The 15,283-nt window shown below is 39.2% G+C and overlaps 1 protein-coding gene across 1 annotated transcript in view; it reads left to right on the top strand.

The window, feature by feature from the left end:
- The window catches only part of M1AP (meiosis 1 associated protein), a 92,188-nt gene that overhangs the window by 14,841 nt on the left and 62,064 nt on the right, over window positions 1-15,283 (top strand). Inside the window, exon 3 of the mRNA XM_006151200.3 lies at window positions 4,263-4,448. Coding sequence (XP_006151262.1) covers window positions 4,263-4,448 — 186 coding nt within the window. The remainder of the gene's footprint in view (window positions 1-4,262; window positions 4,449-15,283) is intronic.

The raw sequence follows: 15,283 nt of genomic DNA on the forward strand, positions 1-15,283 counted from the left end.
AATATTTTAATCAATTAAATAAATAAAATATATTATTTACAATGAAATATTAGGAATTGGAGTGCTCTAATTTAGGTAGAACACTTGTGAGCATTTGGGTTGGTTCCATGACTTAGCAATTGTGAATAGTGCCGCAGTAAACATCAATGTGCAAGCACTTTTCCGATTAAGTATTCTTCTGTTCTTTGAGTAGATACTAAGGAGTGGGATTGCTGGATCGTATGGTAGTTCTATTCGTAGATTTTTGAGGAATCTCCACTTTGTTCTCCACAGTGGCTGGACCAATTTACGTTACCACCAGCAGTGTAAGAGTGTTCCCCTTTCACCACACCCCCGCCAGCACTTATCATTTTTCGTTTTTTTAATCTTAGTCATTCTGACTGGGGTTAGGTGGTATCTCATTGTCGTTTTTGATCTGCATTTCCCTTACAATGAGGGATGTTGAACATTTTTTCATATGCCTTTTAGCTATTTGTATGTCATCTTTAGAGAGTGGTTTTTTTCAACTCATTCTCTCATCTTTTAATAGGATTGATCATCTTTTTTCAGAACAGCTGCTTGATTGGAAGATTAATATAATCAAAATGGCAATTGTACCCAAATTAATCTACATATTTAATGCAATCCCAATCAAACTTTTAGAGACATTCTTCACAGATTTAGAAAAGACAATCATAGAATTTGTCTGGCGTCATAAAAGACCCCATATTGCCAAAGCAATCCTGCACAAGAAGAGTGGAATAGGAGGCATCTCACTCCCTTACCCCAAAATATATTACAAAGCTGTGATAATCAAAACAGTATAGTATTGGCACAAAAGCAAACAGGCAGACCAATGGAACAGAATAGAGACCCCAGAAATAAACCCCAAAACATTCAGCCAACTGATTTTTAACCAAGGGTACCAGTCGATCCAGTGGGAAAAGGGAAACTTCTTTAGCAAATGGTGCTGGAGAAACTGGGTATCCACCTGCAGAAAGATGAACCTGGACCCCTATTTCTCATCATTAACAAAAACTAACTCAAAATGGATCAAAGATCTAAACCTAAAATATCAAACACTAGAACTGCTGGTGGAAAACACTGAGGAAGCTCTGGGAGACATTAAGGTAGGAGAAGGCTTCTTACATAAAACCCCAAAGCATAGTCAATAATCCCAAAAATAGACAAGATGGGTTACATCAGATTAAGAAGTTTCTGCACAGCAAAAGATATAGTAATTAGTGTGAATTGACAACCCTCGGAATGGGAGATAATTTTCGAAAAGCATGCCTCAGATAGGGACTGATAATCAGAATACACAGGAAACTTAAGTGGCTTACCAGGAAAAGAAAAATGATCAACTCAATTAAAAGATGAGAAAATGAGTTAACAAACAACTCTCTAAGGAAAGCATATGAAGAGTCAAAAAGCATGTGAAAAAATGCTCCGCATCCTCATCATAAAGGAGATGCAGATTAAAACCACAATGAGGGACCCAGTAGGTGGCATGGTGGTTAAGGTACTGGACTCCCACATGGCCGACCTTCGTTCATATCCTGGACATGGCAACTTGCTTTCTCACTTTCTCTCTCTCTCTCTCTCTCTCTCTCTCTCTCTCTCTCTGTGTGTCTCTCTCTGGTCAAATTTTAAAATAATATTAATAAATAAGATAATTCTTTAAAACACACACACACACACACACACACACACAATGAGAAACCACCTAATCCCAGTCAGAATGGCTAAGATTTAAAAAAAAAAGAAAAAAAAAGATAAGTGCAAGTGGGGCTATGAAAGGGGAACTCTCCTACACTGTTGGTGGGAATGTAAATTGGTCCAGACACTGTGGAGAACAATATGGAGGTTCCTCAAAGATCTACCAATAGAACTAACATATGATCCAGCAATTCCACTCCTAGGTATCTACCCAAATATAGGAGAATGCTCAGTCAAAAAAGTGCTTGCACTTTTTTAGAGATGTTTCTTGTGGCATTATTCACAATTGCTAAGACATGAAACCAACCCAAATGTCCACAAATAGATGAATGAATTGAAAAAGTGCAGCACATATACTCTATGGAATACTACTCAGGCATAAAATAAAATCCTGACATTTATAAAAAGTGATGAATATGAAAGATTTACTGCTGAGTGAAGCAATCCAGGCTATGAAAAAGAGACATTGTATGTCTCCACTTAACATATACCAACTGTCCACACTCTTTGGTGAAAACTGAAAGATTAGAGGATATAGAAGCCTGGGAAATGGTTATGGATGCTGGAGACTGTGGGAAGAGGGTGGGAGAAGAGGAAGAGTGTGAGGATTGAAATTAAGGAAAAAATAGAGAGGCAAAACATTTATGAGACACAGAAATGGATGATTATCTGTTGATAATATGGATAGTATCCTCAACTAGACTGTTGTGAAGTGTATTCATGTTGGGTAAATTCACTTTACAAGTTGTAGTAATCTATAGCAATGGAATGTATAAAATACATAAGTAAAATCTGCTGGAATTTACATCCTTAGCAACTACTTTCAATTAGATTTTTAAATCTGATGTCAATATAAAAATGTTTAAGGGATACACTGTTTTTCAGATTCTTTTAGGGAGTATGAGCAATGCTTGAAGCCTACTAAGCTATACCTATGGTTTGATTTATTCTCATTTCTTTCTGGACTAGTTTTCTTATCTTCCTATCCACATTGCAAGTTCTCTTTGTGTAAGAATTACATCCAATTTCCTGTTTCCCCGAGAGACTCAGGAAGAGGAGTATGTAAGCAATGTGAGCAACTGTGGAGCTAAGTGCTACAGGGGTTGACTTAAGCAATCTTTGTACATTGGTGGTATTGTTGCTCAAACTCATGGATTTCATAGGCATTGCCAATATTGCTCAGCTCTCTTCCTTAGTCAAGAAGATTACCCCATCCCCCATATAATTTCTTCCCACTGCCCACCAGTTGTTAATGCATGGAATTCTTTCACATAGTGTCACAAATCTTCAGTCCATATATTTTTTTAATGTATATATCCTCAGGAGACATAACATTGACTGAAAATCAAATTAAATTAGATTACTTCCTAAAAACAAGTTTTTATAAAACAGAGTGAAGAGAGCCAAGAAATCATTTATGTAAGGTTTACATATTGCCCCTTAAGCTAAACACAGACTAAGCAAGTATCTCTTCTTTGCTGAAATGATCTTGAGGGGCAGATTAGGTAGGACTTTATCAATTCCAGATTATCAACCACATCAAAATCCTCATTTCTGCGAAAATATCATTCTTGAATAGAGAAGGTCTTAGTGCTTAGACCTACTGAGAAAGAAAGATAATGTTGAAGGGTAACCCTGCTGGACCTCCAGTGTGCAGGCCACCCCAAAGTTAAACTAACCAGTCACAACTGGACCTTCCTTTGGGTGAGTGAATTATTAGTAAAACGCTTCCTTGAGCTAACCCTTGTAGCCTAGTGGTTAAGGGAACTAGATTGCATGTGGCCAACCATGGTTCAAATAGCAAGTGCACATGCCCTTTGAAAAATAAAATAAAATAATTTTTAAAGGACACTTTCGGAGCTGGCAGGTAAAATGGTAGTTGAGGTGCTGGACTCTCACATGGCTGACCACAGTTCAAGTCCCGGACCTGGCGGCTTGCTTTCTCACTCTTCCTTTATCTCTATCTGTCTCTCTCTGGTCAAAATTGAAGAAGAATGATAATAAATAAATAAATCTTAAAAAAAAAAAAAAAAAAAACTTTCTTTCCTGTTTCTGTTAGCTCCATACAATCAAAACCTTTTGGGCTATAAATTTCCCTTCCTCTATATACAGAAGACTTTAATGTAGTACCCAAAACATAGTAGGAAGTCAATAGATGTTGTTCAGATAAAAGTATTTTTTCAGGGGACCAGCAGTTAGCGTAATGGCTATGTCGCTGGACTCCCATGTAGCCGACCACAGTTCGAGTCCTGGAACCAGAGGCTTAAACTCACACTGAGTGCGTGTGTGTGCCCAAGATCCCAAAAGAAGAATGGAGGAGAAGGGATTGCAGCGTGGCCATCCTCCCTTGGGGTGGGGGTGTGGGGGTGGGGTGTGATTTCTCACTTTCTGTCTCTCTGTCTCTCTCTGTCTCTCTGGCGAGTGCTCACACCCTGTAGCAAAAACCTCTCCAAAAAAAAAAAAATTTCCAGGAAGCAAAGGGAGTAATTGATAATTAAGTTAGACTGTCAATCTGAAACCTGCGTTACTAAAGATTTTTATGTTTGATTCACCTTCCTCTGCAGCAAGTGAAAGGGAACTTTGCTAGATTGCAGGCCTGCATCTCAGAGCTCCGTATGCTACAGAGAGAAGGTTGTTTCAGGCCGCAAGACACTTCTCTGCGGCTGGCAGTAGAGGATGGGCTCCAGCAGTTCAAACAATACTGCAGGCATGTGACCACAGGTGCAGCTCTGACCTACACTTCCATGGAGGTAAGAGAAACTGGCCCTTAGGATTCCAAGCCATTTCCCCATTTCAGTCCATCTGTTTCATACACATTGAATGTAATTTTTAAGGCTAGATTGTTGGGTCCCTAATGATAGAAGATATATTTATCTTTTTCCTGTAACCTCCACAATCCTGAATATAGAAATAAGAACTGAGAGAAACTCTAAACATATAGGACCCAGCAGAATCAATAGCACACCTCAACTGCAGAGCTGGAAGCCATATGGCCAACCCTGGTTTCAAATCCCTGGTACAATCAACCCAAAACACGCCAGACATGTATGCATGTCCAAGATCCTGAGGAGCTAAAGTGGTGAGAGAAGGGACACATGCATTATGAGACCGTGTTGGTGTATATGTGTCTGTCTCACATATGCACACATGTGCACACACGCACACTCCCTGTCATGAATTTTAAAATAGATAAGCTTAAATAAAAAGAAAGAGAGCTCTAAAATATGGACTTAGTCATATATCATACAAGGATATTCCTGTCAACAACAGCTTACATATATGGCAGTAGTCCCATAAAATAATTATGGAGCTGAAAGATTTCTACGACACAGTGATATTGTAGACATCATAACATGGTAGTGTAACACATAACTCAGATGTTTGTGGTGATGCAGGCATAAACAAACTACCGCATTGCCAGTCTTATAAAAGTATAGTGCACACAGTTATGCTCAGTACGTAATACTTGATAATGATAATAATGTTACTGGCTCATGTATTTACTATACTTTTTATTATTATTTGAGTGTGCTCCTTCTAGTGATTTGGATAGATAAATTTAGGGCCAGTCCCATAGCATAGTAGTTAAGGGAACTGACTCTCACATGGCTGACCACAGTTCCAATCACAACCCCAGCAGCTTGAGAAACTTGCTGGGTGTGTCTGCCTGTGTGCCCAAAATCCTGACAGGATGGAGAAGTGAAGGAAAAAGGATTGTAGCATGACCATGCCCCACTGGGGGTGCTTTCTCTCTCCCTCTCTCTCTGGTGAGCACATGTACACTCTCGCAATTTTAAAAAAAAAGGAAAAATTTAAGTTTGTGGTGCAGACCTAGGCAAATGTATGTGTTTGTGTCTTGACTTTTATTTTTTATTTTTTTTTTTTTTTTGCGAGATTTTTGCTATAGAGCACATGCACTCACCGGAAAGACAGAGAGAGACAGAGAAACAGAAAGCATTCCCACGGGGAATGGCCACGCTGCAATCCCTTCTCCTCCATTCTCCTCTTGGGATTTTGGGCACGCACACACATACACCCAGCATGAGTTTTAAGCTACCAGGTCAGGGACTCAAACTGTGGTCAACTACGTAGAAGTCCAGCAACATAGCCATTTCACTAACTGCTGATCCCATGTCTTGATTTTTTAACTAAAAAAGTTGTAAAGGTTTTTTTAAAATGTAAATGGGGAAAAAGGTTATAGAATAAGTATAGAAAGAAAAGTTTTGTGCAACTGTATAATATGTTTTTTAAACCATTATTACAAGAGTCAAAAAGTTAAAAATACCTTTAATTTATAAAGTAAAAAGTTATAGTAAAGATAAGGTTAACTTATTATTTAAAAAAGAATTGTTTTTATAAATTTGGTGTACAGGGAGCTGACAGGTGACATGGTGGTTAAGAGCACTGAAGTCCCACATAGCCGACTGTGGTTCAAGTTCTAGATTTGGTAGCTTGCTTTCTTGCTTTCTCTCTCTCTTTCTCTCTCTCTCTTTCTGTCCCTATCTGGTCAAATTAAATAAATAAATAAAGTTAAATAACATAATTCTTTAAAAAATAATAATAAATTTAATGTACAGACTTTATAACGTCTATAGTAGTGTACAGTAATATTCTAGTCCTTCACATTTACTCACTATTGATTCATTCAGAGCAACTTACAGTTCTGCAAGACCTATACAGGTCTCCTAAAATTTTTCTTTTTTTCTTTTTTTTTTTTAAATATGGTGAAAAAGTGAGTATTTAGAATTAGTCAGCTTATGGGAACCAGCAGTTAACGTAATGGTTATGACGCTGGACTCCCACGTAGTTGACCGCGGTTCACGTCCCAGACCCGGTGGCTTAAAACTCACGCCGGGCGCGTGTGCATGCGTGCCCAAGATCCCGAGAGGAGAAGGGATTGCGGCGTGACCATCCCCCCAGGGGGTGATTTCTCGCTTTCTATCTGTATGTCTCTGTCTGTCTGTCTGGTGAGCGCACGCGCCCTACAGCAAAAATCTCTCCAAAGAAAAAAAAAGAATGAGCCAGCTGAACTCAGCTTAGATGATCCCAATTTTGTTGGCAACATCCAAAGCACCATGATCAGGAGCCAGTCGCACACAAGCCTTGTTCTCTCTGTCGGGCCTGATAAGGGTGTTGACTTTGACCACATCAATATGATAGAGCTTCTTCATAGCCTCTTTGACCTGATGCTTGCTGGCCTTGACATCCACACTGAACACAAGTGTGTTGTTGCCTTCTATCTTCTTCATGGCAGACTCAGTGTCAGGAAGAACTTGATAATGGCATAGTAGTCAAGCTTGTTTCTCTTGGGAGTGCTCTTCCAAGGGTATTTGGGCTGCCTCTAGAACCGCAGTCTCTGGGCCTCCAGAAGGTGGGTAATGTGTGGATCTTTTTGTGTGTGTGACTATCTTTTTGGCCTTCAAAGCCTTTGCTTTGACTTCAGCTTTGGAAATGGCAAGAGCTTCCTTCTTCACTTTCCACACTATCTTAGAGAAAAGTTCCTAAATTGTTTTTACATGTCGTATGTTTGTTATATCTTTTTAATTGTTAGATATGTTTAGAGATACAAGTACTTACCATTGCTCAGTATAGTGACATAGTGTATAGATTTGTAGTCTAGGAGCAATAGCTCTATCATCTAAGCTTGTTAAGTACACGCTGAAATTCACACAATGACAAAATTACCTAACACATTTTTTCAGAACATATTCCCGTCATTAAGAATACATGACTATATAAGTAAAAGTTGAAATAAAAAGGAAAACCTGAATATGCCTTCTTCCTCTGGATTTTTGAAACTCATGAAGCAAATGTTAAACTGCCTAAATTAGTATCTTTTTCTATTTTATTGTTTTATACATTCAGTCACTGTATATAATTATAGCATACAAAATGAATTTTCTCAGCATGAATACACTGTATATTAGTCCAGTTAAAGATATTATCATACACATTATCATAACAGATAATTTTCCATTTTTATGTCTCTTAAGTATCTTGCTTCTTTCCTTTCCCCCTTGATTTCCTCCTCTCATCCTCCCACATTTCTCACCCTCCTCTCACACTGTCTTTAATAACCACAATTGTTCTCCATACTTTTATATCTTCCAGTCTTTCAGTTTCTGCCATAGAATGCAGACACTTGGTATATATTGAGTGGAGTCATACAATGCCTCTCTTTCATAATCTGGCTTGCTTTGCTTAGTAGTAAATCTTCTATATTCATCCACTTTTTATCAAATGCCAGGATCTCACTGTTTTTTTATGGCTGAGTAGTATTCCATGTGACATACTTTTTCAATTCATTCATCTGTTTGTGGATATTTGGGTTGGTTCCATATTTTAGCAATTGTGAATAATGCCACAATAAACATGGATGTGCAAGTATGGGTAGATATCCAGGTGTGGAACTGCTAGATCATGTGGTTGTTCTATTTGTAGGTCTTTGAGGAACCTCCACATTGTTCTCTACACTGGCTATACTAATTTACATTCCCACCAACAGTGTAGGAGAGTTCCCTTTTCACTACAGCCTTGCCAGAACTTAGCAATTTTATTTTTTTAATCTTAGCCATTCTGACTGGAGTTAGGTGGTATCTCATTGTGGTTTTGATTTCCATTTTCCTTATGATAAGAGATATTGAACATTTTTATTGTGGTTTAGATTTGCATTTTCCTTACGATAAGAGATATTGAGCATTTTTTCATATGCTTTTTGGCTTTTCGTATGTCTTCCTTAAAGTTGTCTATTCAGCTCATTTTCCCATCTTTTAATTGGGTTGATTTTTTTTTTCAGGCAAGCTGCTTGTGTTCCCTATATGTTCTGGTTATTAGTCCCTTATCTAAAGCATAGTTTGCAAATACATTCTCCCATTCCAGGGCTTGCTAATTCACTCTAATTATTGTTTGTTTTATTGTGCTTAGAGTTTTGCTTTAGGATACATATGCTCTCTGGAGAGAGAGAGAGAGTGAAAGTGAGAAATCATCCCCTCCCACAGGGCTGACCATGCTACAATCCCTTCTCCTCGATCATCCTTTGAGGATGTTGTGCATGCACACATACATGCCTGGTGTGAATTTCAAGCCACCAGGTCCAAGACTCAAACCATGATCAGCCATGTGGGATCTGGCTCTCTTAACCACTAGGCTCCAGGGCTGGCCCTGGTATTTATACTTACATATTACCCTTAAGAATTTACATTTGGGGACCAGCAGATGGCGTAATGGTTATGTTGTTAGACTCCTACATAGACAACCTTGTTTCAAGTAATGTACCATACCCAGTGGCTTAAAACTCACACCAGCATATGTGCCCAAGACCCCAAGAAGAGAATCAAGGAGAAGAGACTATGGCATGGCCATCCTCCCTGGAGGGGTGTGGAGGGGTGATTTCTCACTTTCTGTCTCTGTCTCTCCAGTGAGCTCATACATCCTATAACAAAAACCTCTCTTAAAAAAAAGAAAGAAAGAAAAACATGCCAGACACATGCACATGCATCCCCAAAATCCCAAAGGGATAAATGGTGGTAAAAGGATTGTGGTATGACCATCCCCTCAGGGGGTGCTTTCTCTCTCTCTGTCTCTCTCTCTCTCTCTCTCTCTCTCTCTCTCTCTCATGTGCACGTGTGTGAGCATATGTGCCCTCTGGCCATTTTTTTTTAAAGAATTTACAATTGTCTTATTTCTTGGCATCAAATTGAGTAAATTTTGGGGGTAATAACAAATGCACAAATGTAAAAATTGCTACTACTGTGGTGCCAGACTGACAACCTTTAAAATAAAATTTAGTCATGGGTTTATAATTCATTGGGTACATGACTGAGTGTGAGTTAAAACACTTTTGGTCTCTGGTAATCTCAGACTTCAAACACGTGAGTTAAAAAAGAAAATATGTAGGACTTCTGGTTTCAATTCTGCATGTAAAGAGCTTGGAAGTTGCACTCCATCCTAACAACTACCAAAAACTTTAATAAAGTGAAAAATCAGCTTTCACTGGATCTCTAAGAGAAGTACACTCACAAAGCAAACCACCACCTCTAAGATTTGAGAGACAGTCAGGTAGATACAGAATCTCACAACATACTGGAGCAGAAACTGCATGGGACGAGTACTGGGGTAAGATAACCTGAACTATAATTGATAAGTCACTGGAGGCTAGGTATGAACAAGTCTCAGACCTAAAAACTTTAGGCTGGGGGCCAGCAGATGGCGTATCGGTTACATCCCAGGATTCCCACATGGCCAACAACGGTTCAGGTCCCAGATTCGGTGGCTTATAACATGCAGGCACATGTGCTTGGGTGCCCAAGATCCCGAGAGAGAATGGAAGAGAAGGATTGCGGCATGGTTATCCTCCCTGGATAGTGATTTCTTACTTTCTCTCTCACTGTCTCTGTTTCTGTCTCTCTCCCTGGTGAGTGCACGCACCCTAAGGCAAAAACCTCTACCAAAAAATAAAAAAGGTGAGGGGCCAGTAGGTGGTGTGGTGCTTAAGGCACTGGACTCTCACATGGTCAACTGCAGTTTGAGTACCAGACCTGGAGGTTTGCTTTGTCTCTCTCACTCTCTCTCTCTCTCTCTCTCTCTCTCACATGCCCTGTAGCAAATTTTCTTAAATAATAGTAATAATAAATTAAATTAATAAATAATTCCTTTTAAAAAATCAGGCAAATCCAGTCATAAGGGAATACCTATGGTTTTGTAAATTTTACCTCCAAAAGCTCAACTAGGTCCTCAGAGAAAATTCCCTCATATTTGTAACAGGGGAGGGGAAAAGGAATCATGTTGAAATAGTGCTAGAACATTCTATTTTTCCTAACAAGTTCTGCTCTTAGGAGAAATTAAACAGAGCTTAAAGTGCTGAGGTTTTAATCAGAGCCTAACTGACCTGGGGAATGGAAATACCAAACTCCATACAACTGTAGCCTTCCATGAAGGAGAAGGGAAATACCTAATTCGAGCCTACTTTAGCCTTCCACTTAGGAGAAAAATGCCCAGACACTATCACCATTTTGTCCCCACCGAAGTGGGGAGGTAATAAAAACTGAGAAATCCTTGTGAAGTGTATAGTTCAGAGGCATAGGTTCACTAAAAGATGGAGACCTAATCATAGAATTATAGAAAGCTCCCCCTTCCCCATATCCATCTTACCATCACATTACTAAAGGCCTTTCTTTGTACAGCAGTTCTTGGGACCAGCAGATGATGAAATGGTTACATCGTCGGATTCCTATGCAGTCAACCACAGTTTGAGTCCTGGACCCAGTGGTTTAAAATTCATGCCAGACACATGTGTATGCATGCCCAAAATCCCAAGAGGAGAATGAAGAGAAAGTTTTGTAGTGTGGCCATCCCCTCAAGGGGTGATTTCTCACTTTCTGTCTCTCTCTCTATGGCAAGCACATGTGCCCTATAGCAAAAATCTCTCAAAAAAGAAAAAACTACAGCAGTTCTTTTACCTGATATAATGTCTAACTATCAAAAAAAAAAAAAAGAAAAAAGCTATAAGGCATACTAAGAAGAACACAACTTGAGAGGCAGAGCAAACATTAGAAGTAGATTTGTCAGGGATCTTGGAATTATAAGACCAGAGTTTAAAGCAGCTATGATTAATATGCTAAGGACTCTTACAAATAAAGTACACAGCATGAAACAACAGATGGGCAACGTAATCAGTGAGAGATCGAAAACCTAACAAAGAATCAAGAATAAATGTTAAAGATCAAAAACTCTGTAACAGAAATGAAGGGTGCCTTTCTTATAATAGCCAGAGGGTACATGGAACTTGCCAGAGAGAGGCAGAAAGACAAAGGGAGGGGGAGGGGGAGAAAGTACCCCTCAATGGAGTATGGTCACATACAATCTCTTCTCCATCATACTGGAAGTTCTAGCTAATACAATCAGACAAGAAAAGGTGTGCCAGCAGATGGCATGGAGGTTAAGGTGCTGGGAAGAACTAAAACTTTCTTTGCTTGCAGATGACATGATTGTCTGTGTGAAAATTATGAAAGAACCCATGAAAAAACCTCCTGAAACTAATAAGTGATTATAGCAAGGTTGCAGGTAATGAGTATATATACAAGAGTCTATCACTTATCTATATACCAGCAATGAGCAAGGAAATTTGGAAATTTAAAACAGTACTATTTATATTAGTACCCTCAAAAAATGAAATATTTAGGTATAAATCTAACAAAATATTTACAAGGTCTATATGAGGAAAGATACGACAGTCTGATGAGCAAAACACAAACAAATAAATAATGGATATATAATCCATATTCATGGTTAGAAAGACTCAATATTATCAAGACATCAGTTATTCCCAACTTGATCTATAGATTTAAAGTAATATCAATCAGGCCAGCAAACAGCATGGTGGTTAAGGCACCAGACTCCTACATGGTTGATCACAGTTCAGGTCCTAAGTCTGGCAGCTTCTTTCTCACTTTCCCTCTCTTTCTCTGTCTCTCTCTGTCAAATGTGCATGCCCTATACAAATTAATAATAATAATAATGATGAATAAAATTAAATAAATAATTATTTTTTAAAAATAAATAAAGTAATCGGGACCAGCAGTTAGCGTAATGGCTATGTTGCTGGATTCCCACATAGTCAACCACGGTTCGAGTCCTGGACCTGGTGGCTTAAACTCACTCTGGGCACGTGTGCGTGCATGCCCAAGATCCCAAGAGGAGAATGGAGGAGAAGGGATTGCGGCATGGCCATCCCCCCTGGGGGATGATTTCTCACTTTCTGTCTCTGTCTCTCTGTCTTTCTGGCAAGCGCATGCTCCCTATAGTAAAAATTTCTCTAAATAAATAAATTAAGTAATCAAAATCCTAGCAAACTATTTTGTCAATATCGACAAGCTACTTCTAAAGCTTAAATAGGGAGGTGAAAGATACAGAATAGCTGATACAATATTGAAGAACAAAATCAGAGGACTGATACTACTTGTCTTCAAGCCTTATTATAAAGCTGTAATTATTGAGGTACTATAGTATTAATGAAAGAATAAACAAATAGGGACCAGAATATGGCATAACGGTTACATTGCTAGACTCCCATGTAGTCAATCATGGTTTGAATCCCAGACCCATTGACTTAAACCTCACCCCAGGTGCATGTGTGCACATGTCCAAGATCCCCCAGGAAAATGGAGGAGAAGGGATTGCAGCATGTAGGCAGTAATTTCTTGCTTTCTGTCTTTCTTTTTTCTCTGGTGAGCGTACACACGCTATAGCAAAGTTCAATAAAGAAAGAAGAAAGAAAAAAAAAAAAGAACAAGTAGATCAAGTGTACAGAACAGAGAGCCCGGAAATAGACCCACATAAATACAGTCAATTAATCTCCAACGAAGGAGCAAAGGCAATACATGGAGCAAAGACCGTCTTTTTTAACAAATGGTGCTATAATAGACATCCACATGGAAAAAAGTTAATCTAGACACAGACTTTACACTCTTCACAAAAATCAACTCAAAATGGATCACAGACATAAATGTAAAATGTGAAATTATTCAACTCCCAGAAGATAACATAGGACAAGATATGAAAACAGAAACATGACCCCTTGGGTTTGATAATGACTTTATAGATACAACATCAAAGGCACAATACATGAAAAAAAAATGGTAAGCTGTACTTCATTAAATTTAAAATTTTCTGGGATTGGCCTCATAGTGTAGTAGTTAAGAACTGTGTAGAGAAGCCAGGTCCCACGTGGCTGACTGGGATTTTAATCCTGGCCCCAGGAGCAATGCACTGGGTGCATGAATGCATGCCCAGGACCTTGACAGGATGGAGAACTTGAGGAATAAGGATTATAGCATGAATAATCATTACAGGTTATGTTGTGGGGGAAGAGTTCTTTCTCTCTCTCATGTGCATGCTTGCACATACACACATACACATGTGCTCTGTCATGAATAAAGGAATGTAATATTAAAAACTCTACTGTGTGAAATACACTGTAAAGAGAATCGAAAGATAAGTTGCAGACTAGGAAAAATATTTGCAAAAGACATACTGCTGAGGGACTGTTATCCAAGGTATTCAAAAAACTCTTAAAAACTCAACAATAAGAAAACCAACGACCTGGGACCAGCAAACGGTGTAATGGTTATGTGACTGGACTCCCACGCAGTCTACTATGGTTGGAGTCCTGGCAACTTAAAAACTCATGCCGTGAGCCTGTGCGTGCACCCCCAAGATCTCGCGAGAAAAATGGAAACAAAGGGATTGTGGCATGGCCATCCCCCCAGGGGGTGATTTCTCACTTTCTGTCTCTCATTTTCTCTCTACTTCCAGTGAGTACAGGCACCCTATAGAAGAAATCTCTCGGGCGACCCATTTTCTAGGACCCCTCCCTTTTTGGGAGCTCTCTTTTTCTTCCCCTCTCTTTTAATTAATAAATTGCTATACCTACTGTGTCTGCGACTCTAAGTCTTCCTGAACGTGGGACAAGAACCCATGTCTCACTGCAAGTGTGGACCCGATCACCTCCCACACTCCTGCGTTCCTGCATCATTAAACAGATTGGGAGATGCAGCTTTGCATGCAGCTGCCTGAAAGGGTGATGCAGATATTGTCCTGTTGCTTCGGGCGAAAGATGCTAGAACAGACTTAAGAAACAAAAGAAGCTGGCCTTCGACCTGGCTATGAATGCTGTCCGTGCATCTCTCCTGAAAAAGAAACAGGGAACGGGTGCAGTTTAAATGTTAAGCAATGCTGAGGACTATCTTGATGAAGACTCAGAGTAATTCCCTCTGGAGCCTGAAGATCTAAAACTCCTGTTGTTTTTTTTTTTTTTTTTTTTTTCATTGCAAAACCTTGTCTTTGCCACAAGAGTGTTGGTAACAGTTTTTTTTTAAAGATTATATATGAATGTAGCAGTGTGTTGCACTGTGTTTGAGCAGAACTTGTAAATGAATACTTCTCATTTTCCATTTGCCAAAGAGTGACTGGATACTTTGCTGTATAAAATACATTTATGTTCACCAGAGTAGAATAAGATTGTTTCTATTTATCAAGCTAAAAGAATTTTAATTTCTTCTTTTAAAAAAGTCAGGATGGTGTTGTTGTTGTTGTTGTTGTTGTTATTTAGTTAAAGGTCTTTACCTCAGGACCAGCAGTTGGCGTAATGGCTACGTCACTGGATTTCCATGTAGTGGATGCGGTTCGAGTCCTGGACCTGGTGGCTTAATCTTAACGCCAGGCGTGTGTGCGTGCGTCCCCAAGATGCCAAGAGGAGAATGGAAGAGATGGGATTGTGGCATGGCCAACCCTCCTTGGGGGTGACTTATCTTCTATCTCTCTGTCGCTCTCTCTCTCACATTGCTATAGCGCATGTGCCCTATAGCAAAAATCTCTCCAAAAAAAAAAAAAGTTCTTTACCTCAAGAATAGAGATATTTTGAGATGGTTTTTCATGGGAGAGGGGGAGTGCTTATTATAATAAACCAAAATATTTACAGAAATCCTCAGCTGTCCTGACAGAAATAAATATTTTAAGATGTGGGGAGCCGCCCACATCAAAATGGCTGCCATGACCTTCACTGCTTAAAAATGGCCGGGGCGGCCTT

Source organism: Tupaia chinensis, unplaced genomic scaffold (assembly GCF_000334495.1).
Source record: "Tupaia chinensis unplaced genomic scaffold, TupChi_1.0 Scaffold000316_1, whole genome shotgun sequence".
Taxonomy (NCBI): Eukaryota; Metazoa; Chordata; class Mammalia; order Scandentia; family Tupaiidae; genus Tupaia; species Tupaia belangeri.